Raw genomic sequence first — 27,021 nt, 5'->3', positions numbered from 1 at the left:
GATCACGAGTGCTGAGTCTTTCCCAGAAGGCGAGCCATAGAATGAACTGGTGTCGAGGGATAATCTTCGTTGACCATACAAGAGGAGCCCATTCTACTTTCTGCGCTTTTTCCCGGATTACCTCCCATATTTTCTTCAATACCAGCTTCCCATTGTTCTCAGCTTTCCATTCATGAATATCCAGTCTGTCGTGTAGTTGTATGTTACTTATATGATCAAGTATCCTCTTTCCTTCTGGAATTCTTCTTAAGAGCAAGTTCCAATTCCCGTCTTTGATGTCTCTGATTTTCGCTTTTGTGCAGTCCCTTCTGATACGAGTATTTTGAAACTCCTCCTTGTCGATGATAGGCTGGTTTTCAAACCAAGGGTCATGCCAGAATAGAGTGCCTTTCCCGTCCCCTAGTCGGATGTCAAAGAAGGTATCGTTGTTATTCGATATGAAAAGTGGTGTTCGTGTAGCTGGACTCATTTTGGAGTTGTTAAACCATTCAAACTACTGGATATGGAAAATCTGTATGCAATCGTACCTGGTTGGGGAAGATTTGTGGGACATCGTCGTAGACGACAATGATGTAGCTCTTGAGGATGTTGCTGAAAATGCGGAAGCATCGATGAAGCGGAAAAGACTCAACGCGATGGAAGAATTTGTGTTGAAGAGGTCAAGCTCCCACAATCTATTCGAGCACATCATCGAGTGTGGATCTGCTCGTGAGATCTGGGAAACGCTTGATCGTCTTTTCAACAAGAAGAACGAGGCTCGTCTTCAGATGCTTAAAAACGAGTTGGTAGCCGCAAAGCAAATCGGATTTGTCTAAGAGTTCTTTCTTAAGGTAAAGAATATATGCTCATAAATTTCTTTATTGAACCCAGATGAGAAAATCTTAGTGGCTCGAACAAAGAGGCATATTGTTCAAGGACTTCGACCCGAATATTCACCATTCATCACCTCGATTCAAGGTTGGGCTCAACAACCTTCACTCGAGGAGTTTGAAAATCTCTTGTCATCTCAAGAGTCGTTGGCCGCACAAATGGCTGGAACGAGTATAAAGGAGGAGTCGAACAATGAGTTGTTCATGAAGAAATCGAGCTCGAAAAAGGTAAAGTCGAAAAAGGAAGAAACATGTCAGGATTCTTTAAGTGTTTTAGGTGCGACAAGACTGGACACTTCAAGAGAGATTGTCGAGTAAATTTGAATAGAAATTTTGCTAGTTCAAATCTCGGAGAAAAGTCTAACAAGCGTGTTGAGGAGGACTGTGACAAGGTTTTTCATGTCGAAGTGATGACTTCAAAGGAAAAGAAAACAGAATTGTCTCATGGTAAACAAGAAATCTATCAAAGGTGGATCGTCGATTCAGGGTGCGGACATCACGTTACTAGAGATGAATTAGTATTCTTGTCGAGTCGAGTTCTTAATGGGGACAGTGGCATTGTCACGACAAATAACTCGGTTCACAAAGTTAAAAAGGAAGAATCGGTTGTCATTGATAACGACAAAGGAGAATCTATTACTCTAAAGAATGTCTACCATATTTCAGGAATTCAGAAGAACCTTTTCTCGGTCGCAAATACTGTAGACGCCGAAAACCTTGTGTTATTCGGTCCACACGATGTGAAGTTCTTAAGGAACGTGAAAAAAATCAAGGCAAATATGGTTCACACTAGAACTCGGATAAATGGTTCTTTTTTCCTTTTAACATCAAATTCGTACATAGAAAAGGTGAACGACAAAAGAACCTCCTTTCTATGGCATTCAAGGCTTGGGCATGTCAATATGACTAAGCTCAGTGTTATGTCTCGAAAGAAACTTGTCGAAGGTCTACTTGAAGATCTAAGAATTGAGGAGGGCAGTGTATGTGAAGGATGTCAATACGGGAAGGCTCATCGACTTCCATTCGACAACTCTGTATCGAGAAGTAAGGTTCCTTTGGATCGAGTTCATAGTGACATGATGAGACCAACTCAAACTACCTCATCTTGGGAAGTAAATATATATTTTGCTGTTTGTGCACGATTTTTCTCGGTTCACTTGGGTGTACTTTGTGAAAGAGAAGTCCGAAGTGTTCTATAAATTTCTTGAGTTCAAGGAGACGGTAGAAGGAGAACAAGAAAGGAAAATTCGAGTATTGCGGATAAACAATGGTGTAGAGTTTTTCTCAAAAGAGTTTGAATTGTTTTATAGGCAAATGATATAAAAAGAGAACTCTCTTGTCCTGAGACCCCACAACAGAATGGGATAGCCGAAAGGAAGATTCAACATCTTACAAAGACTTGTAAGTCGTGGCTGCATATGAAAAATATACCAAAGAAGTTATGGACAGAAGGCATGAGTTGTGCTTCCCATGTCATCAATCGAGTTCCGCTTAGCCCAAATGAATTCAAATCTCCATTCGAGATGCTTTTTGGTTTTAAGCCAAATGTTAAGTATTTTTCGAGTTTTTGGATCTACTTGTTATGTTCATATTTTAGACTCGAGAAGGAGCAAATTGGATGCAAAGGAAGTCAAATGCGTGTTCGTCGGCTATGACTAGAGAAGGAAATGGTGACGGTGTATTGATCCATCAACCCACAAATGCATTGTGTCGAGAGATGTTATTTTCGATAAAATTTCTTCGTACTACATGAAGGATATTGAAGAAACTGTTCAGACTAATCTTCTTATAACCACGTCTACGGAAAACTCATATAGTAGTGATAATAGTGACAGGAGGAGCCCTAACTTAGCTCAAGATACTTCAGTCGATGAAGGAGCAAAAAGTGAATGGTTGGCAGAAAGTCCACATCAGGAAGAGTCTAGTCAACAACAGAATGGGGAATCTCGACCAAAAAGGAAAATTGTAAGGCCCTGTCGATTCAAGGATGATAATTTTGTAACAACCTTCTCTTGTTTCTTGACAAACGCAATAGACAATGAGGAACCCAATTCTTATCATGAAGCAAAGAATGTCAACGAATGTGTAGCAACAATGGAGGAGGAAATGCATGCTCTCAAGAAGAATGAGACATGGGACATCGTTCCGAAGCCTCTTAACACTCAAGCAGTCACATGTAAGTGGGTGTATCGAATCAAGAGAAAGGATGATGGAAGCATAGATCGATACAAAGATAGATTTGTCGCTCGAAAATTCTCGCAGAAGTATTGAGAAGATTACGAGGAAACATTCAGCCTAGTTTCGAAGATGACGTCAATTCGCATTGTGTTGACCTTAACAGCAAGTTCTCGATGGAAGTTGTGCTAATTAGACGTCAAGAATGCATTTCTCTATGGAGAACTTGATCTCCCAATATATATGGAACAACCACATGGATTCGAGAATAAGGATAGTGACCAGTTGGTTTGTAGACTTAAGAAGACATTATATGGACTAAAGCAAGCCCCGCGTGCTTGGTATGGAAAGATTACAAAATATCTTCAATTTTGTGGGTACAAAGCTTTAGACTCCAACTCAAGTCTATTTATAAATAAACATCAATGGTGTGGTGGTACTTCTATATGTGGATGATATAATCTTGACGGACAATAACTATGATGAGGTTGCTAGTCTACAAGATGAGCTATTGCTTCGCTTTGAGATAAAGAAGCTTGGTGAACTTGGAACTTTCCTTGGTCTACAAATCGAAAATTTCGATAAAGGTTTGTTTGTATCACAGATAAACTCGTAAAGAAGTTGGTAGAAAAATTGATATGACTGATGGAAAAAAGAGCTATACTACTCTCGACGTAAATCCCAGACTCAGTCGAGACGAAGGAACATGTCTACCAGATCCTCGTCCGTATCGTGCACTTGTGGGAAGTTTGATTTATCTGACTATAACAAGGCCTGACATCGCTTATGCGGTTAGAGTGGTAAGTCGATACATGTAGGAGCCAAGTAAATCACACCTCGAGGAAGCGAAGAAAATTCTGTAGTATATTAATACCTCACTAGATATTTGTCTACTCTACGAAAAAGATGCAAAATTTATTTTGCAAGGATTTGCGGATGCTGACTTTGCTAGAGATCGAGACGATCGAAGGTCCACATCCGGGTTTGTTTTTCTTTGTGGAAACACTAACATATCTTGGAGTAGCAGGAAACAAAGATCAATATCCTTGTCTACAACAGAAGCGGTATACAAAGCATCGCCTTACGACGCACATGAGTGCATATGGCTTCATTGATTCTAGGAGGATTTTCATGTCAAGTTTGATAAGCCGTTCCTATCCATGGAGATAATTTGAGTGTTATTAAATTAACTTCAAATCCTGTGTTTTGTCCTCGCATGATACACATGATTTTCATGCGAGGACAAAACACATCGGGTTGAAGAATCACTTTATTCTTGAAAAAGTACTAGAGGGAATCATTGAGATGGTTGCAGTAAGGAGTGAAGACAATGTTGCTGATATCTTCACAAAAGCACTTCCTAAAGGTCCTTTCAAAGATCTACGATCTTAGTTGGGACTAGTTCATCGGGCATCACTTTAAGAGGGTGTTAGAAATTAAAGTAATAATAATAATAATTAATGTTTCTTTTTGTTATTCAAGAGTCTCTTAGATTGTCCAAGTCTCTTGATTTTATATATAGTAAATGAGACTATTCATGTCTCTTAGTTTAATGTCTAAATTATGTTTTACTTTATATAAGTTCTGTAATATGTTCTTATTTTAATAAGTTCAATAGACATAATTTATTCAAGGTTGTTTTCATTTCCTAAAGTTTTTTTCACTTCTAATAAATTTTTTTACGGTTCGATCATCGAAGTCCTGTTTGTGATTTCGTTATAATTATAAGTTACATTTACAACATGCTATGGAAACCTATATTTACAATGAATATTTCTAACAATATATATGCGGATAAAAACTATTTATATACTACTATTAATGCATACTTATAGGTCTGCATTTGCTATTAAATTAAAACCTATATTTGCAATACATCTATCTCTAATTTTGGTACATCCTGGCTACAACCAATTAAGTAAGATCCAATTCCATGGCCATCTCCTATAACAACTTCAAATATAAATACCCCTTCTTTCCCTCCTCCATATTCCATCATCTCAACATTCTCCCTCCCTCTCTTTATTTCTCTTTCTCAGTCTCCCACCAAAAACATATTGAAAACATGATGGCCTCCCAATCCCCTCGATTCATGGGATGGCCATGTGTTTTGACACTTGTTGTTGCTTCCATCATGTTGTTTTCTCCTATCAATGTTCATGCAAGGCAAAAGGTTCAGAACATGAACGTGATTGATATTTGCTGGAGAGGCGATCCAAATTGGTGGAGCAATCGACAAGTGATCGCCAAATGTTCGGTGGGATTCACGGGAAAGATGACCGACAATATTGGCCCGGGTGTTGTCCAATATCTTGTTACGGATAAAAGCGACGATCCCTTGAATCCGAAACCTGGAACCCTAAGATATGGAGCCACAATGATCAAGGAAAAAGTTTGGATCACGTTTGCTAAAAGCATGCGTATCACGTTAACCAAACCCCTCCTTGTAAGTAGTTACACCGTAATTGATGGTCGTGGTGCTATCGTTCACATTGAAGATGGGGCATGCATAACTGTGCAGAGGGTACGTACATTTTTTCGTATGATTTTTTTTTTAAATGATCGATATAATCATAAGGGATAATCGCTAAGATTTATATATATAATAATGAAGGCTTTCAAAAAATAAGAGAAAAAAGAAAATAAGTAGATGCAAGCAAAAACAATGAACATAAGAGTCTAGATGTGCCTCTAACAAAAATATAAACATAAAACAAAAGAAATTTAGAATATTTTGATGGTCACTCCAAAAAATAAGAATATATTACACATACAATCGTAAATATCCATAATCTATTTGGACTAGAGATGACAATGTGACGGATTAATGCGAATAATGCATTTACTATTTTTGCTCCGTTCTATTTTGAAAATTCATTTTACTACTATCCCCTATCCGTTTGATTTTAGAAAATCTCCGTCGTGGCTGTTTATACTATATTATATAAAAGGTAAAATTTGTTTATGATAAATTATATAAAACAATGTTTTTATGTAATATATATTGTGATATATTGAAATTTAATATTATTATAATTTTTTTTTTACATTCTCTTATAAAATATGAAATATATATATATATATTAATATTGTTATATATTTAATTGTATTTATTAGTATTGTGGTGAAATTAGGACAAAATTATGGCAATTAACACAAATATCATCTCCGTCTCTATCCATCGGTCAAACCGAGAAAAATCACCTCAAACATGATAATTATGATCGAAAATCACGGCAAGCATTATATTTGTCATCCTTATTTTATTTTATTTTATTTTTTTTAGAAAACGACTTAGCGTTATTTCATTAAAAATTCATAAAAACGGGAAAAAAATTACGAGTTTAAAAGATCATTCTAGACATGACTAGAATGATTTTGTCATCCTTATTTTGAATTCTAGGCGGTTAATTCCACTCGAATTGAGACAAGCTCCCAAAGCTAAAATTAAAATTTCTTATTTTATTTAAAAAATGAATTAGATCAAACCTAGTTTGTAAGGAGTTTGTAGAAAAGTTCAAAAAATATCACATAATCTCCCTCTCATTCTTATTCATTCTCATATTTTCTCAAAGTTTCTTATTCTCATTTTAGTTCCCATAAATTATCATTGTGAAACATTAAAGTTTGTATTAATAAAATAAGACCATTCTAAATTTGTTTCATGATCTGAGCTCTTGAACTAAATTCAGGCTAGAAACGTGATAATCCATGGCCTAAGAATCCACCATTGCAAGGCTCAAAGTCCAGGAAATGTGATGGGTCCTGAAGGAAAGTTAGTTACTTTAGGTCACACAGATGGGGATGCAATTAGACTGGTATCATCATATAAGGTATGGATTGACCATAACACCCTTTATAGTGGTCAGGATGGTTTGATCGACGTGACTCGTGGCTCAACCAACATCACAATATCAAACAATTGGTTTAAGAACCACAATAAGGTGATGCTTCTTGGCCATGATGATGGGTTTGTTAGGGACAAGAACATGAAGGTCACTGTGGCTTTCAACCATTTCGGCCCAGATTGCCATCAGCGCATGCCCAGGTTTGCTAGATCTAATACTATTGAATGCACATTTGAAAACAAGTCTTTACAAATGTGTAGTGGATCTTATCCTAACCTAAACAAACTATTAAACTAGCACATAATAGTTAATAGATATCTTCTTCATTTAATATTTTTTAAGGGTACGCCACGGTTTCGCCCATGTCGTGAACAATCTCTACAAGGGGTGGGGGCTCTACGCAATTGGAGGAAGCATGAACCCTAGCGTGACCAGCGAGGCAAATCTTTTCATCGCAGAAAAAGCAGGGAAGAAGGAGGTATAACCAACTTTCCATGATCCTTAATTCACACACATGACACATGACACATCCTTATATTGTTTGATGTTTTTGATTGACGAAATGATGGATCAGGTTACTTGGAAGAAGGGTTACAATGGAGGGGATGAATGGAACATTCACTCTATTAAGGATGTCCTTGAAAATGGTGCTAGTTTTTCTGAAGTTGGCGATGAAAAGGATTTGATTAGGCCAGTCTATGACCTTGATCAACAATTTAAGGTGGTTGATGCCAGGTCTCTTCCAGCCTTGACTGGGTCATCAGGTGCTTTCAAGTGTACCAAAAAATCCAGATGTTGAGCTTAATGATTGCACTTTAAATTTCAATGAGAGGGAGATCGAATGAATGTTAAATTAATTACAAATCTATCAATATTATAATTATCACAAATAATTTAACAATATCATTATTGTGATAGTATAAACATATTTTATTTCTCCACAAGTGTATTCACAAATGTGGATGAATTATTTTTTTTTTTTTTTGTTGGTTTGTAAAAATGTTTTGATCCATTCATAGTGCCAATTTTATTTGCACTATAAATGAAGGAAATGAGTAATCTATGGTTAATATGGGTAATTTATCACTTCAACATGCATACACACGCAAATGTGATATATAATATATAATATAATGAGTATCTCAAGTCACGTTACTTAATATAAAATTTGAAATCTTAAAATAAAATAAAAAATAAAATGTATTGTTAATGTAAGATTTAAGTTTGTGCAATTCATTTTTTTTATATATGGGATGATTACAAAATTTGCATATTTAAAATTCAATATCATCCTTCCAAAAGAATATTCATCCTTTTTTTTTTTATAAATATACAGTCTAATTCTGTAACCAACTTCTTTATGTTATAGGAATTATCTAGTAGCATATTATTCTCCAATAATATTTCTCTAATAAATTAAATATTTTGGTTTCATAATATTTCTGATTAATTGTTCTTCAACTTCATATTCAAAAAATCATGTGTCTATCTTTGATTTGTTGACAATTTTCATATTGTACAAGTACGATTAGGCCACATCATGATAATTTACATGTTGACCTTGTTGTATAAGAATATTAAAAATAAACAAGTTGGGGATATATATATATATGAGGTATGATAAACCCAACGAAGGGTTAGCGAAAGCAAGGCCACGAATCCTACGTGGCCTTGCCAGCTAGGAGAGAGAAAAAAAATTAAAACGTTTCTGCATATCCTCTTTCACCCAATAGGGTTTCATATTTCTGCATTTCTTTCTCTCTCTGAAACGCATCATTTATTTCTCTTCTCCAGCTCCGGCTGCATTTATTTCTCTTCTCCGGCTGCATTTATTTCTTTTCTACGGCAGCATTTACTTCTCAATGGTATCCTTTTTAAGGATCTTTATTATTTTTTTAATAGATCCAGGGTTTAGATTTTATAGATCTAGGGTTTAGATTTTACAGATCTAGGGTTTACATTTTACAGATGTATTTATGGATTTAAACGGTTTGAATTTTCAGGAAACCGAAGCACCGAACTTGAACAACCTAGTAGATGAGGAACTTAACCTGAACAGATCCACCCCTGTTGAACCCGAAAGGTACCCTGAACAGATCTAGTGGTTTCGGGACAAGAAAGGGTCATTCCTTGTCCCGAAATGGTTGGTTTCGGGACAAGAAAGGGTCTTTCCTTCTCCCGAAATGGTTTGTTTCGGGACAAGAAAGGACCCACCCTTGTCCCGAAATGGTTGGTTTCGGGACAAGAAAGGGTCCTTCCTTGTCCCGAAATGTGTGGTGTCTTGTAAGAAAATATTGTGTTTCGGGTAAAAAAATTATGTGTTTCGGGACCCGAAATGAGTCGTTTCGGGACAAGAAAGGGTCAAAACCAACTATTTCGGGACAAAAATTGTTTTGTTTCGGGACCCGAAATAGGTGGTTTCGGGACAAGAAAGGTGGTTTCGGGACCTGAAAGGTGGTTTCGGGACCCGAAATGAGTGTTTAATGGACTTTTCTTACGGTTTCACATAATTTTTGCAGTCACATTCCTAGTGTTGGAATGACATTTTCCTCCGAAGAACAACTTCTTGAATTCTACACATCATATGCCCACTTAACGGGATTCGGCATTACCAAATTAGAGAGCAAAAATGTAGGTGGTAAGAGGAAATATTTCAGCGTTGGTTGTGCCAAGAGTTTTATGAAAGAATCGAAGGCAAAAAATAAGTTTCATCAGCCTAGACCAATAACGAAGACAGATTGTAAAGCAAAGATTAATGTTGTTGTTCGAAATGAAGGGGAATATGTGATAACAAGTATTTCTCTTGAGCACAACCATACATTAAGCCCAAAGAGAATACGTCATGTTAGATCCTACAAAGTGATTGACGGAAATGTAAAAAGAAGATTGGATACAAACGATGAAGCTGGAATAATTGTGGCCAAAACATTTCAATCACTTGTAGTTGAAGCTGGAGGGTATGAAAACATGTCTTTCGATGAGAGGACATGTAGAAATTACGTTACAGAAGCACGACGGTTGAGGTTAGGGATTGGGGATGCTGAAGCACTCACTAATTATTTCTTAAGAATGCAAACCGGGAACTCAAACTTCTTCTACCTTATTGATTTGGACGAGGAATCCCGAATTAAAAACGTGTTTTGGGCAGATGGTAGGTGCAGGGCTGCCTTTGAAGATTTTCATGATGTTATCTCTTTCGATATAACCTATTTGACAAATCGCTATGACATGCCTTTCGCTCCGTTTGTTGGTGTTAATCATCATGGTCAATCCATTTTGCTTGGATGTGGATTATTGTCAAGTGAGGATTCAAATTCTTTCACTTAGTTGTTTAGAACTTGGTTGGAATGTATGCATGATAGACCTCCAAATGCCATAATCACAGACCAATGTCGATCCATGGCGATTGCAATTGAGAAGGTATTTCCTAAAACTCATCATCGATTTTGTTTGTGGCATATAATGAAGAAACTTCCTATAAAACTTGGAAGTCATACTGAATACCATCTAATAAAGAAGAGGCTGAAAAACATAGTATACAATTCCATAAATATTCAACAATGTGAAGAGGATTGGAATAGACTAATTGAAGATTATCAGTTGGAAGATAATGTTTGGTTGAAATCTTTGTATTTGGAAAGATCTAAATGGATACCTGTTTATGTCAAAGGACAATTTTGGGCCAGCATGTCAACATCTCAACGGAGTGAAAGTATGAACGCATTCTTTGATGACTACGTGCAGTCCAAAACATCTCTCAAACAATTCGTCGAGCAATATGATAGGGCTCTGTTGAGAAATATCGAGAGAGAAAAGAAATTGGATTTCAAATCGTTTAATTCTTTGATACCAATTGTAAGTGGATTTGCCTTGGAAAGACAATACCAAACCTTCTACACTCCAGATATATTTAGATTGGTTCAAGAAGAAGTTAGAGGTTTGATGTTGTGCGACATCTTAGTCATTGAAGAGGAAGGGTTAGTTAGTATATTTAGAGTTGAGGAAATCATTCTGGGGGTTAATGGAGAACATGTAAGAGATGTTTCTTACAAAGTACATTACACAAAAAATGATTGCAATGTGAAATGTCGATTGTTTGAGTTCAGAGGTATTTTGTGTAGGCATATCATGGCTGTGTTGAAAAAAATGAAGGTGAATGAGGTACCAATGTATTATATAATGGACCGATGGCGTAAAGATATTAAGCGTGGGTATCAAAATATCACCAACATTTATGATTCAGATATGTCTGTTGAAGAAAAAAAACGTCACAATAGTCTAACTCGATTGATGCAAGAGGTTCAACAAGTTGGAGTAAAATCTGAAGTCAGCTGTTCTTTTTGGATGAACGGAATAAAAGGCTTGATGGAACAGTTTATGTCACTTAATCATGGAAGCCATACTGAAGCATCTAAAGACCAAAGCACAGAAGTAGAGCGATAATGAAAGTAGAGCGCCAAAGCCTATTGACTTCACATCATCTCTTATAAAATATGAAAAATATATATATTAATATTGTTATATATTTAATTGTATTTATTAGTATTGTGGTGAAATTAGGACAAAATCAGAGCGATTAACACAAATATCATCTCCGTCCTTATCCATCGGTCAAACCGAGAAAAATCACCTCAAACATGATAATTATGATCGAAAATCACGGCAAGATTATATTTGTCATCCTTATTTTGAACTCTAGACAAGCATTATATTTGTCATCCTTAATTTGAACTCTAGACGACTAATTCCATTAGAATTGAGTCAAGCTCCCAAAGCTAAAATTAAAATTTCTTAATTTATTTAAAAAATGAATTAGATCAAACCTAGTTTGTAAGGAGTTTGTAGAAAAGTTCAAAAAATGTCACATAATCTCCCTCTCATTCTTATTCATTCTCATATTTTCTCAAAGTCTCTTATTCTCATTTTAGTTCCCATAAATTATCATTGTGAAACGTTAAAGTTTGTATTAATAAAATAAGACCATTCTAAATTTGTTTCATGATCTGAGCTCTTGAACTAAATTCAGGCTAGAAACGTGATAATCCATGGCCTAAGAATCCACCATTGCAAGGCTCAAAGTCCAGGAAATGTGATGGGTCCTGAAGGAAAGTTAGTTACTTTAGGTCACACAGATGGGGATGCAATTAGATTGGTATCATCATATAAGATATGGATTGACCATAACACCCTTTATAGTGGTCAGGATGGTTTGATCGACGTGACTCGTGGCTCAACCAACATCACAATATCAAACAATTGGTTTAAGAACCACAATAAGGTGATGCTTCTTGGCCATGATGATGGGTTTGTTAGGGACAAGAACATGAAGGTCACTGTGGCTTTCAACCATTTCGGCCCAGATTGCCATCAGCGCATGCCCAGGTTTGCTAGATCTAATACTATTGAATGCACATTTGAAAACAAGTCTTTACAAATGTGTGGATCTTATCCTAACCTAAACAAACTATTAAACTAGCACATAATAGTTAATAGATATACTCTTCATTTAATATCTTTTAAGGGTACGCCACGGTTTCGCCCATGTCGTGAACAATCTCTACAAGGGGTGGGGGCTCTATGCAATTGGAGGAAGCATGAACCCTAGCGTGACCAGCGAGGCAAATCTTTTCATCGCAGAAAAAGCAGGGAAGAAGGAGGTATAACCAACTTTCCATGATCCTTAATTCACACACATGACACATCCTAGCTATTTATTTCTTATTTATGATGGATTAGGTTACTTGGAAGAAGGGTTACAATGGAGGGGATGAATGGAACATTCACTCTATTAAGGATGTCCTTGAAAATGGTGCTAGCTTTTCTGAAGTTGGAGATGAAAAGGATTTGATTAGGCCAGTCTATGACCTTGATCAACAATTTAAGGTGGTTGATGCCAGGTCTCTTCCAGCCTTGACTGGGTCATCAGGTGCTTTCAAGTGTACCAAAAAATCCAGATGTTGATCAGCTTAATGATTGCACTTTAAATTTCAATGAGAGGGAGAATGAATGTTAAATTAATTACAAATCTATCAATATTATAATTATCACAAATAATTTAACAATATCATTATTGTGATAGTATAAACATATTTTATTTCTCCACAAGTGTATTCACAAATGTGGATGATTGAATTTTTTTTTTGTTGGTTTGTAAAAATGTTTTGATCCATTCATAGTGCCAATTTTATTTGCACTATAAATGAAGGAAATGAGTAATCTATGGTTAATATGGGTAATTTATCACTTCAACATGCATACACACGCAAATGTGATATATAATATATAATATAATGAGTATCTCAAGTCACGTTACTTAATATAAAATTTGAAATCTTAAAATAAAATAAAAAATAAAATGTATTGTTAATGTAAGATTTAAGTTTGTGCAATTCATTTTTTTTATATATGGGATGATTACAAAATTTGCATATTTAAAATTCAATATCATCCTTCCAAAAGAATATTCATCCTTTTTTTTTTTATAAATATACAGTCTAATTCTGTAACCAACTTCTTTATGTTATAGGAATTATCTAGTAGCATATTATTCTCCAATAATATTTCTCTAATAAATTAAATATTTTGGTTTCATAATATTTCTGATTAATTGTTCTTCAACTTCATATTCAAAAAATCATGTGTCTATCTTTGATTTGTTGACAATTTTCATATTGTACAAGTACGATTAGGCCACATCATGATAATTTACATGTTGACCTTGTTGTATAAGAATATTAAAAATAAACAAGTTGGGGATATATATATACCAATAGTTTTTGAGTTGATGTAAAAGTATTAAGAAAAGCTTAGAAACATAACCTTATTTAGGCCTGTTTGATCTTTGGGTTATTGTGATAAAACTTAAGTTTTATTCCAAAATTTAATTATCATCACATCACTAATCTAATCAATAATTTTATTAATTAAAATATTAAAATTATTTTCTACTTAAATATTTAATTTTATATTATTAAAAAATAATATTAATATATATATATATATATATATCTTATATTTATTTTATTACATTATAAAATTTACTTACATATAAATTAAATTAATAAATTTTTTATTTAAAAAATTATATTAAATAAAAATAAATTCAAAATATAAATAAAATTATAACCTACTATATTATCTAATATATCATTTAAATTTTAAATAGTTTAAATAAATAATTATACTATAAAAATAAAGTTAAATATATTTAAATAAAAAATATTAATTAATTTATATATATATCTTATCTAAATTAAATATTTATAAAAAAATTTATTCAATTTTGTTTTGGAATAAACTACCTTTAAATGATTATTCTAAATAAATATTCTAATAGATTTTTTTTTAATTTTTGGTTATTATTTTATAAAATTTATTTCATGTAAAAATTTTATATTAATTATATTAAATAAAATAAATGCACAATAAAAATAAATTATAATATACTATACTATCTTATATAATATTTAAATTATAATAGTATTGATTTATAAAATTAATATTTAATTAAATTTGTATAGATGTATTAATAAAAGTTAATATTAATATATTTATAATTTTTTAATATTTATTTTATTATACGAGAGAGCGTTAAAAAACTATTATTTTTTCTAATTTCATACTTCAAGGTTATTTGGGAGAAGATTCAAATAAAACTCAAATAATCTTTTTCTCAAACTAGCTCTTAGATTGCATGCAGGGACGAATTTATGTAGGGTGGGCTGAAGCCTATCCCAAAAAAAAAGATTTTGTTTTTTTGGTAGAAATATGAAATTATCTTTAATTTTTAAAAAATTTTAATATAATTTATTTTTTATGTAATTATTAAAAAAATGGTAAAACTTTACTTTTATATATACTTGTTTTTTCAAAATTTTCTCCTTATTAGTTTAAGTCCACCCTAAATTTGTTTCAAGCCCACTCCAGTTCGAAATCCTAGGTCCGTCCCTGATTGCATAGTTGAAATTAAGGCTTATTCGTTTGAAATATTTAAATAACCCAACCTACTCAAACATCATTTTCAGAGACGGATTGAAAATTATAATTATGCTTAACTTAAAATATTAAAGTTTATTTTTTTAATTAGCTAAAAAGAATGGAGGAAAAATACGATAAATTTCGATTTAGCGTAAATAATTTATGATTATTATTTTTGTTATTTTTAAAACATATTTTAAGTAGGTATAATAAATGTACATTTAACTAAGTTTTAAATATTTTCTTATAGATAATTTTGTTTGAAATTGTTTCTTATATATTTATTTTTGTTTGTAATATTTAGATTCTTTTAAACGGTATAAAATGAAGAACATAACTCTCTTTAAAACTAATTTAAAAATATTATTCGCTTAAAAAACTTGTGTTTTTTAGATTTTGATTAAAATTTATTTTGATTAATAAATTTTTTCGTTTTCAAATTAAATTACTTTAATTCTCACTAGAGGATAATCGCCCTTTTGGTGTAAGTCACACCGACTAATTTAAGCTTATTACAAGTTTAGTATAACATCATATTTTTTATTTCATAATCTTTATTATATTATTTACATTTTAATTATAAGAATATCAAATATTTTATTCTCTTTTAACATCAATATTTTTTTATTTTTTAGAGATAATTTTGAAGGTACAACACAGACACACAATATTTAAATATAAAGGAGATGAATGAGTAACAACATCATCGTCGTCTTAGTATGTAATATTTTTGTTTGGAAATGAAACAAAACAGATGCATCGTAATTTAGAATTAAATTGAATAAGTTATCTTAAGACAAAAGTGAAAGTTTTGTCCGCGATAGGACTTAAAAATGAAATGGATATAACACATAAGAAGAATTTGTGTCTATTTTCAACACAAATTTACGATTTTATAATAATTTAAATTGTTTTAGATATTTATGGTGTAAATTCAATCGAAAATAAATGTACAAGGAGCAATTTCAAACAAAAATAAATGTATAAGCAATTTCAAACAAAAATAAATGTATAGAGAATAATTTCAAAAAAAAAATGTACAATTAGTAATTTTAAACAAAATTATGTATGAAACATATTTCAAATTTAATTAAATGTATATGAAGCATTATACATCTACCCTTTTAATTTTAAGTACGTGGATGTATTATTTAGCAAATATTTTTGGCGAACAAATATATATATATATATATATATATATATTTTTTGTAATTGAGCAATAAACGGAAATCGGCAATTTTATATTTTTTTCAAACCAATGTCAATGGTATATAATCGTGCATCTTAGTGTAAAAATCTATCAAACCGAGCCTATACACTTTGGATGAAAAAACTAAAAGTGAATTTTTAGTTAAAAAAATTATTTCGAAGAGTATGTAAGATAATTCTATAGCTAAGTGTTGGAGATGTGTATTGGCAAACAAATACAATAATGATAAATAAATATACCTTCTTAATATATTGCAAGACTTATAATTTAGTATGTAAACAAAGAGTTCATAATTAATAGTTAAATTAAATACAATTGAACTTTTAACGAATTTAGAATATAAATTATGTGCAAGTGTTGCTTATAACTAAGAGTGTGTTTTTAATTTTTCAGTACACTTGACAATAATAAAAATTATAAATTTTGTTATATGATTTTAGAAAATTTTATTTTTCTAAATATTAAAAATTTATAAATCAATTTATAAAATTAAAATAATTATTTTAATTTATTTTTAAATAAATAAAATTAAAATAATTAAACTCATGACCAAAACTTAATTAAAATAACTAAATAAATTATTATGATAGTTAAAACCTAACTAATTAAGAAAAATGGTCAAAATAAAAATAATAAAATTATTTGGGATAAATATTGTACTCATTTTATCTTAAAATAATTTTAGAAAATATCAGGGATTAAAATAAATAATTTAGGATAAAATGAGGTACCCGTTTCATCTTCAAAAATCATTTATTTAATCCTAAAAATATAAAAATAATAATAAATTGATAAAATAATTGGTATATTTATTTTAATATTTTTTATTTAAAAAAATTAAAATTAAAGCTAAAAAGTTGAAAAAAAAAAATCAATTTCAAACAATCCATTAAGATTTTAAATAAATAATAAAATGTGTGATCCTATGAGGTCGAAATTGGGAAGATCGACTATAGTAAGAATTAGGACCAACAGATGGGCGCTGGAATCTTATCCAACGCCCCAGACGCGTCCGCATAGCCAGTTGTAACCGAAGAAGCACGCGCATCGCACTAGATCAGCTAACCGAGCATTAGCTTCGCTAGCCAAAACGCTAACGAAACGCCCGATCGCCAATGGACCACTAACGGAACGCCAATTTGCGTACAAAACAACGTCGTTTCACACCCCGATTGTCTTCTTCGTCGCGATCGTCGGGAAGATAATTAGAACAACCGCCACTTTTGATTTTCCAAACTTAGAACTCAACCGTTAATCCACCAAAACGACTAATTCAAAGGCTGAAATGATCACCCTGCCAAGGTGATCATTTCTCCTAAAAAAATAGGGATGATTCATCCCTATTCCGTCCAAGTTGAGGAATAACAAATAAAATACCATAATAGATTTTGACTGATTCAATCTACTTGAAGCCCACAACCGACCTCGAGCAGCTATAAATAACCCCCATGAATCATTCTGAAGCCAAGAGATGCACTCTCAAGCTTCAAATCAAAAATTTACAAAAATTTCCGATTAAAGCTTCAAGCTTTTGGAAATTTCGAATTTTCGTGTAAGGCCTTACAACTTGGATCTAAGCATTCCAAAAGCTTCCTTAAAGTCATAGGAGTGTTCTCCAATTCTTTGTAAGTTTTCAATCAACCTCTAATTCATATTTCCAGTTTGAAATTGAAATTTTTATATTTCAAATTGCAAAATCTTGTATGTTGCATGGTTATGGTATTTTATGATTGGATATCGATCCTAGGATCACATGTGAACTTTCTGTATAAGTTAGAAACAATCAAACAACCTTAAATAGAAATACTCAAATTTGAATTTTGTAAAATTCAAAAATCGAATTTGTTATTCTTGGGCTAATCCTCTTGGATCACAGCCCATAATGCATCCCAACATGATTGTAATAATGTTGGACAACTGTTTAGATCATGTTTGATCCATCCCGATTATGTTTGATCAAAATTTCAAAATAATTGAAATTTTTAAATTGGTTCAAACAAGCCGCACTTTATTGAATTATCGCATAAAAATGGTTGGATAAATTATTGATGTTAACCTAATTAATGTTTATTTAAAAGTATAATCGAGCACTTTAGAAAGTCAAGTATTTTTCTAGAATGAAGAATTTCCTTATGATTCTACGTGAATTTTAATTACGATAGAATCATTCTAATACTCCTATAACATTTTGATACTAAAAGTTATTAAGTTTTGTGTGCTTCAAAATATATGTAAACTCTTTTTTGGTGAACCCCTATAATTTTTGTGTTTGTGTCCTTTAACTGTTATAATAATCCACAATTGTTTTATGTTTGTTTTTGATTTGATTGAGAAATACTTGTATTCTAGTATTCCAACAAGTGATATTAGAGCCATTTTGTTTGAGAGGAGAGGAAGTTTAAGAATTTGAAGGATTATCGTTGTCGAGTTATGGGAGGTTTTCAAAAGTTGTATAAATTGTAATTCTTAATGGTGTTAATGACCATCAATTTTAGGTGGAAGAAGTACGAGGTATTTTGGTGTTCATAGAAGAAATCGAGAAAGAATATTGTAGTAAATAAGACAATAGAAAAAGCTTATTTGTTAGAGGTAGACAATATCATGTTAAATAAAGTAAAAATAGTGAGAGTTCTAAATTTTTGTTAAGGTTAAGGAAAATGTGAAATGATTTGAGTGTCATGACGAATGAAACTTTAGAAGTTTTTGCATGTATCTAACAAACATACAAGAAAAGTGAAGTATCGTCAAGGTCGGCTCTAGGGTAAGCCCAATAAGCCAAGCAAGCCCACGGGTTAGGACAATCCACACCTTAGAGCAACTCATTTATTAAAAATAATAAAAATTGTAGTTAAATATATTACATTTAAAAAATTTATAGAATAATGGTTTAGAATGAAAAATAATTTTATCTATTTATTTATGAGTTCAAAGCTTACATAAAAATTAATTTCTTTTAACACTTTTTAAAATTACAATTAGAGTAACCATAAAAATATTTAATGTTTTTCTATGTGGACTGGGGCAGCCCAATTCCCAGGACCGGCACTATATCATATGTTAGTCCAATTCTCGGAACCGACATGATATCATATGTTGAGAATGGATGTGAATTTGATAAGATCCTTGCTATCACAATAGATTAGTCCAATGGGGAGTGAATTATAGATTTTTGTGTTCTTTCCACATGAAACATTGTATGGAGAGTCTCCATGAATACCAAAAGCGAATAGTGGAACAATGTTGATAGGAAACAACCATTTAGGCGATATTGAAGGAATTGGAGTTGTTCATGTCAAGACGGATGATGTTCATGTCAAGACGATAATGACACTTTTATTATTTTTCATGAGGTAAGATATATTTCTAAAATAGCTTTTTTCGATCGAAAATTAGGCCAAGGCTTCACTGAAAAACAAGGTCAACCTGATTCTTTCCCTATGGTAGTGGCTTGGATTTATTGATCGAAAACCAGGTCGTGGTCCCAATCTTGGCCGTGTTCCAAACCGGACACCCAAGAATAAAATCCCAACTTTTTTTCGTTTTTTTTTTACGTATTCGATCCAACTTACTTCACATATATAAATTTAATCCATGAAACCAACCATGCACAAACAACAATTATCTATCTAAACATCGAACGAAACTAAAAAAAGTAAAATCGATATGAAACTCAAACCTATTTTTGGATTTTTAAAACCGACGCTAAAGAGGCCTTTCACACATGTATCATATAAGTGATGTCTGGAACGTGATCGAGCACTTCAGAAGAGCCTGATCTACAACAAACCATGAAGAGGAAACAAAACCGAAATTCCAAAATATTAAAATTTAAGCATTTCAAATTTACACCATTTTGATGAGTTTAAATGGTTTATAAAGATCAAATGAAGTGTTTAGAACTAAATACAATAACAGAAAGTAAAAAGCTAAAACATGAAATTACAGTTTTTCTTCAAATCTGGTTTCATTAAAATTGAAGTGTTACAAGATGAATAGAAGCAATATAAGCACTTACACAAGTTCTAAAACAACTGATGAACAACTCCCAATCAGCCCGTAATCAACCGAACTAAAGTCGAAAAAAATTAATGACGATTTTTTTTTAGAAACTCTCTTTGTTTTCTCTCTAAAGTGTCTCCTCCTCTCCAAATGGCCTTAGAAAGGTAATAAATACATCCCATCATCGAGTCATTCAAACGTTGTTAGTTGGGCTCCACTATTGTGATGAGTAAGAGTGAGCATTCGGATTATCTAAATCTGAACTATCCGGACTATCTGAATTTCATGTTTTACTATCTGAGTCCGAGTCCGAACTATCTGAATCCGAACTATTCGATTTTTTTCGGATACAATACGGATAATCCAAATTATCCGAAATATTTTGCACACTGTCTTGAATGCAATAATCACTATTAAACATATTTAAGAAAGTAATACATCAAAACACCACATATTTCAAATATAATGTTCCACACAATTATAAATTAGTCAAAATCGAAAATTAAATTGAAGAGTTAGATATTTATAATACGGTCACCAATTTCTAAGCTTTCTCCCAATACCGACTTCTGATTTCGGATAGTTCGAATATCCGAAAATATTTTTTTAATTCCAAATCCGGACTAAAAAGTTCGGATTATCCGAATCCGAATCCGAATCCAAATTTGAATCTAAAAAAAATCAGATACGAACTCGGATTTCGGATAGCAAATTTTATGCTGACTCTTAGTGATGAGAGTTTTACAATGCATGCACTCTCACAACGCTTGTTTAAGCTATTAGTATTATATGGGCCACCACCTTTGGGTTTGAATAAGGTTAGACACAATTTGACTTAGAATTTGATTAAACATGTAGTCTATGCTATTATATCCACTAATTAAGGTAATCAAACTACTAAGAAACTTATCTATTAATTCATTTCAATTTCACACCAATCTCGAAATTAAGATCATTTTATTCATAGTAAATTAAATATGATATATTGTATTGGATAACAAAAGAATGTAATTCATTTAGATGTTTTTATTTCTTCTAAAGTAGTTTTTTTGGGAAAAACTACTTAGCGTCATTTCATTAAAAATTCCCAAAAATGGGAAAAAAAACTACGAGTTTAAGAGATCATTCTAGACAGGCCTAGAATGATTTTGAAGTTGTATCATTCTGAATAAAAGCTAAAAAGCTGAAAACGTAAATAAATTATCTAATTATAATGCTTTCAATTCTAGTGAGTTCAAAAAAACGGTAAATTCCAGTTCCTGCAGATATTCCAGTTATGCTCCGTGCTTGGAATTTTTCTCCACGTTCCCGTGAGGGCGTTGCAATCCGATACAATATCTTTCCATAACTCTTCAATACTTTTGCGGGTTCTGCCATATACCCTTGCATTCCATTTTTGCAAATGTTATACACCTTTGCTCCAAAGTTGCACTTGAACATGCTTGTTGCAAATCTATTTCTTTTGGCTTTGAGTAGTGTCGCTTCTTGAATTTCATTCCATTTGCTCAGGAAACTAATTAGCTCCAGGCTTTTATAGAATCTGTCCCAAAGCTCCGAAGTAATACAACATCTCCCAAATAGGTGATCTATGGTTTTTCATTTCCTCTGTATAGAAGACAACTTGCGTTCGGGATGCTCATATACTTGCTGATACGATCACGAGTGTTGAGTCTTTCTCAGAAGGCGAGCCATAAGATGAACTAGTGTCGATGGATAATCTTCGTTGACCATACAAGAGAAGACCGTTCTACTTTCTACGCTTTTTCCCGAGTTACTTCCCATATTTTCTTCGATATCAGTTTCCCATTGTCCTCAGCTTTCCATTTATAAATATTCGGTCTGTCGTGTAGTTGTATGTTACTTATATGATCATGTATCCTCTATCCTTCTGGATTTCTTCTTAGGAGTAAGTCCCAATTCCCATATTTAATGTCTCTGATTTTCACTTCTGCGTAGTCCCTTATGATACGGGTATTTTGAAATTCATCCTTGTGGATGATAGACTGGTTTTTGAACCAGGGGTCGTGCCAGAATAGAGTGCCTTTCCCGTCCCCTAGCCAGATGTCATATAAATCTGCAATATCGCTTGTTAGTTTCATAATCTTTTTTAGAGACCAGCTCATACTTTCATGAATTTTGCAGGTCCAGATGTTGGTTTCGTATTTCATAAACCTCGTATGCATCCATTTGATCTAAAGTGACTCCTGATTGCGCTCCAAAGCCCATAGATGCTTGAAGGTGAGAACTTTGTTCCACTCGATACAATTCTTCAAGTCGATGCCTCCCTCGTCCTTCGGTTTGCAGAGAGCGGTCTAATTGACTTTCTTTCATCCTCTTCCGCTATTGCCCCAGATAAAGTTCTTCATCAGCGTGTCGAGCTCCTTCATTACCTTCTTCGGAATGACCATATTCTATACCCAGTAGCCAACTATGCCCATGACCACAGTTTTGATAAGTACGATCCTCCCTACATAAGAAATTTGTTTCGCTGTCTAGCTAGATATCATGTTTTTTACCTTTTCAATCAGCGGCTTGTACGTGTGAGATCTCGATCTGCTTCGCAGTTAACTAAATTCCTAAGTACCTTACGGGAAAGCTACATTCCTTGATGCTCATGATGTTGAAGATGTTCTACTTTGTTTCGTCCTTCACGCCTCCATAAAAAGCCACACTTTTGCTTTCATTAATAGTTAAACATGTAACCTCAAAAGAACGTTAGTGCATCCCTAATAGTTTTAATGGAATCAATGTCTGTGTGCGCTAGAATGAACAAATCGTCAGCAAAGCATAAATGAGTTACCTCCTCTACCTCACTGAATGGGTGAAAGATGTATGGACGATTCTTTCGGAACACCGCGAAGATGCTCTCAAAGATCTCCATGATAGCTACGAAAAGGTAAGAAGAGAGGGGGTCCCCTTGCCTTACCCTGTTTTCCCCCTTGAAATAGCTTCTGTGTACTCCATTGACACTAACAACAAAGCAGGATGATGAAACGCACTGCATAATCCAATCAATAAAAATCATAAGAAAAGCATAAACAACCAGAAAGTCCCGAATGACTTCCCATCTAACAGAGTCGAAATCTTTCTTGATATCTATTTTGAAAGCCACTCTTGGGGATATTTTTTTTTCCCGTAGCCTTTTAAAAAGCTCTGCATGAGAAGAATATTATGAGAGATTGTCCTACCGGGGATGAATGCAGATTGGTTAAGATTTATAATTTTTCCTATGACATTTTTAAATCGTTTAGAAATTATTTTATAAATCACATTGCAGCAGGAAATTGGTATGAAATCTTGTATTTTCTTGTGTACCGTAGTTTTGGGGATCAAGGTTAGGACCGTTGTATTCCATTACTTTAACATCTTCATGTTCTTAAAAAACTCCAAAACCCCATCAGTAACGTCTTTACCCACAACCAACCAATTGTCTTTGAAGAACTGTGCATTAAAGTAGTTTTTTTTTGGATAACTTTGGGCTCTCCTTAATAAAAACACTATTTAGATTAATTAATCGAAATCACATTCTTTCTATATAAAAAGAATTTAATTTGCAAGTATATGTTTTTTTGAATATGTGAAGAAGAAAAGGCTTAAAAATAATAATTTGGAGGTAACTATTATTAAAAAATCAAATCTTTTATGCTAATATGACTATATTTGAAAGGCATACATGATTGTTTTATTTAGTGTTGCAACTAATATTTTTAATTATTTAAATAAAATGATAGTGAGGTCGATTATAAACACATTCATGAGTTATTTATCTAAATTATTGTCGCATAAATAGGTAACAAATTAGTTATCCATTTTATTTATTATAGGAAAGAGAAATAAAAAGATATTAAAAAATATATAGAATTACATATTTTATATTTAATTTAAAGACAGTAAGTTAAAGTTATAAGAATAATATTTTTGATAATATCTCACAAGTATATCATTATATATTATAGCATAGCTCATCCATATTAAAATAAAATAAAAGTAGATAACTTGAAATTAAAAACGAGATTCTAAAATGTTGATAATAAAATTTTCAAACTTAAAAAACTTTTTAAGTGTTTATAAACTATTATATATATTATAACACCATTTCTCAAACTAAGATAAAAAAATATTGAATAATTAAGGTTAAAGACAATATTATAAAATATCAATATATTCTTCAAACTTAGTGTTAAAATGTATTTAACAGCAAGTCATGTATTGACTAAATAATAAACAAATAAGGTAGAAAGCATAATTATTCATATATCCTAACTCTTTTTATTCATTTTAATAACTTCATTTCGGGTATATATATATAGGTCGCCCATTTAGCAGAATTTAACGACATATCAAGAGACTTCAAGATCTTAGGAGAAGGTCCAAGTATGTACTCGTCTATGTATGTTTGGTGTAAAGTAAACGGATACAAATTCTGTACAGAAAAACACGACGAAGGTTTGACCACTCAAAATAGTGGGGTGGTTGTTGAGGGGTACAACGGGTCTGAAACTATGTCATACTACGGAGTTTTAACGGATATAATCGAAGTACAATACTTTTCTCACAAACGAGTTGTTTTATTCAAGTGTAAGTGGTTTGATACACACTCGGGAGAACTAGGAGTGAAAGTGGATAAATATGGCTTCGTAAGTGTAAATGTAAACCGAATTTTGAAAACCCAAAGTCAAGACCCGTATATATTGGCGAGTCAAGCGAAACAAGTATTCTACGCCCCTAATATGTCAGCTCGACCCGGTTGGAAGATTGTGATAAAAATAAAACCGCGGTTTACAAACATATAGTTCAGATTAATTAATTAGGTAGATTTATGTTTTTTACTTTATATTCGTTCTTATTACTACTCCATTTCAATTATTCGCTCATTTATTAATGGTATGCATTAAGAATGTCTGAAGGTCGTAAAGAAAATTGGAAGAGTATGAGGAAAACACCGAGCAAATTGTCGAAGCCATACCAGAACTTACTTGCCCAATTAGAGAACTTAAGGCTCCGAGAATCGTCTTCTAGAGACGAACCACCTATTGATGTGGTCCCGATAGCTACTGCTCCCCCAACAGACGAGGATGTTGAGGCTACGGAGGCCGAAGAGTTTATAGAGAGCACGTTTGTAGATATGGTGGATGACGATGAGGCTGAAGACGAGGGTCTCGAGGAGCCTAACGAGGAGGATGACGAGGAGGAGCACGGTTCCACTCCCTACCCATCATCGACAAGTAACTCGTTTACAAATTAGTTATTGTTTCAATTGATTCACATATCTAATTATGAATTTGATAATTTTGAAGAATCTTCTGCCCGCAAGAGACGGGAGAAGAACAAGAATATCGCGCTGTCTAAGAGGGTAGCGGGCACAAGGATTCCTCTTACTTTTAGAAAGAGAGATGGGAGGCCGGGCGGTGCTGACGTGGGAAGAAAAAGGTGGTCTAGACATGTGGGATCGATTATCCGAGACCCCGCAGCCGTCTCACACCGGCTTCTAAAGTGGAAGGCATTAAGTGCGGACCAATTGGATTCACTTTGGACTGCTATCAAGGTAATAATTATTACTTAATTATACATTATTCATTAAATAATTATTTTTAACATTTAAATGTTATTTTTTTCAGGATCCATTCGAAGTTACTAATGGTTCTATTGATTCATTTTGAAAGACCGGATTGGGACACGCCAAGCAGATATGGGATAGGTGGCGGTCAGATTTGAACAAGTCATATATCCGCGTCCACAAAGGAGACGAGGCGGCGGTACTGGCTAATCCTCCACCAGACTACGATCGAGATGATTGGGAGTTTGTGTGTCGCAACCATTTCTTCACGGAAAAATTTAAGGTACGGTTTCATAATTCAAATAAAAGTTGATATTAATTAATCTAACTTCATTTTTTTATTTCAAATACAGCAAAACAGTCGTACAAATATGATTAATAGGAAGCAGCTGAAATTCCCACATCATATGGGAAGTAGACCGTTTGCACAAATTGAAGAAGAGTTGGTAAGTACATTATTTGTAATAACTTAATCTAAAGATTGTTATTAATTATATAAATCATTTATTTCAATAGGCGATTGAAATGGGACGGGCACCGTCTGTCATTGAAGTATTCAAGAGGACCCGTACCCAAAACTGACAAAAGAAAACCCAACACCCGCCCCGGACGAACACGTGCAAGAGAAAATTGTAAGTGAATTGAATATGCCTAGTTTTTTATTATAAAAATGATACTTTATTTCAATTGTGCAGGTTGAGATGGAGGAGGTTCTTAGTAACGAACCTGGAATATCTGATTTTGAATTGACGGAGAGGGTGTTCGGACAACAAAAACACGGGGTAGTGTTCGGAATGGGATTAGGCATCCGGCCCACACACTTTCGTGAGGATCGTCGAAGTGGAAACAGTTCACAACGAAACAATGAGCAATTGTTTGAAGAGAATCAAAGAATGGCGCTCAAGCTGGAGGAACTGGAGAAAAGGGACGAAGAAAAAATGCGCACAATTCAAGCAATGCAAGCGGAAAAAGAAGAAATTGTGACAAGAATGGAGAGGGAGAAGTTAGAAATGAATGCAAGAATGGAGAGAATCGAATTATTTATGAGGCAACAACCACCTCCTCTCCTCACAAGCTAATTCTAGTACGTTTTCATTGGTTGTTTCGATTCAAAACATGTTTTCATTAGTAGTTGTGTCAATTTAAATTTATAACAGATTGTTCGGATTATTAGTTGGGTTGTAAATTTTGTAATGATAATGATCATTTAATGTGATCGTTTAATGTATGTGTCATTTCTTTTATTATTGATTTATTGGTTTGGCTGAACAGGTTTTAGTTGCGAGCAAAATAATCAGCATATTTTTAAAATTTTACAGGAAAAAACCGAAAGTAATATTGAAATCTTTCGGTTTTTCTTCAAATGGAAAAACCGAGAGTTATATG

General features: G+C 33.0%; 2 protein-coding genes across 2 annotated transcripts; both read left to right on the top strand.

Annotated features, from left to right (window-relative positions):
* Nucleotides 1-5,078: 5,078 nt before the first annotated feature.
* Nucleotides 5,079-7,759, top strand: LOC124936713 (pectate lyase 1-like). Its single transcript, XM_047477232.1, has 4 exons — nt 5,079-5,568; nt 6,737-7,092; nt 7,235-7,370; nt 7,467-7,759. Exons 1-4 carry the CDS (start codon nt 5,110-5,112, stop codon nt 7,689-7,691), a joined length of 1,176 nt encoding a protein of 391 aa, XP_047333188.1. The 5' UTR covers nt 5,079-5,109; the 3' UTR covers nt 7,692-7,759.
* A 3,498-nt stretch (nt 7,760-11,257) lies between these two features.
* Nucleotides 11,258-12,853, top strand: LOC124935190 (probable pectate lyase 16). The gene is made up of 4 exons (XM_047475639.1): nt 11,258-11,323; nt 11,919-12,274; nt 12,414-12,549; nt 12,629-12,853. Exons 1-4 carry the CDS (start codon nt 11,258-11,260, stop codon nt 12,851-12,853), a joined length of 783 nt encoding a protein of 260 aa, XP_047331595.1.
* The last annotated feature ends 14,168 nt before the right edge of the window (nt 12,854-27,021 follow it).

The sequence above is a fragment of the Impatiens glandulifera genome, chromosome 4, assembly GCF_907164915.1.
Source record: "Impatiens glandulifera chromosome 4, dImpGla2.1, whole genome shotgun sequence".
Lineage (NCBI taxonomy): Eukaryota > Viridiplantae > Streptophyta > Magnoliopsida > Ericales > Balsaminaceae > Impatiens > Impatiens glandulifera.
The sequence above is the reverse complement of the archived record's forward strand: the minus strand, read 5'-3'. Positions and strand labels throughout refer to the sequence as shown.

Bases quoted from the DNA above. Each gene is read 5' to 3' on its own strand.
- LOC124935190 (XM_047475639.1), top strand. From the start codon at position 11,258: ATGGAACAGTTTATGTCACTTAATCATGGAAGCCATACTGAAGCATCT. The intron at 11,324-11,918 runs GTAGAGCGATAA...AACTAAATTCAG, and splicing joins CTAAAGACCAAAGCACAGAA to GCTAGAAACGTGATAATCCA. The intron at 12,550-12,628 runs GTATAACCAACT...ATGATGGATTAG, and splicing joins AAAAAGCAGGGAAGAAGGAG to GTTACTTGGAAGAAGGGTTA.
- LOC124936713 (XM_047477232.1), top strand. From the start codon at position 5,110: ATGATGGCCTCCCAATCCCCTCGATTCATGGGATGGCCATGTGTTTTG. The intron at 7,093-7,234 runs GTTTGCTAGATC...ATATTTTTTAAG, and splicing joins TGCCATCAGCGCATGCCCAG to GGTACGCCACGGTTTCGCCC. The intron at 7,371-7,466 runs GTATAACCAACT...ATGATGGATCAG, and splicing joins AAAAAGCAGGGAAGAAGGAG to GTTACTTGGAAGAAGGGTTA.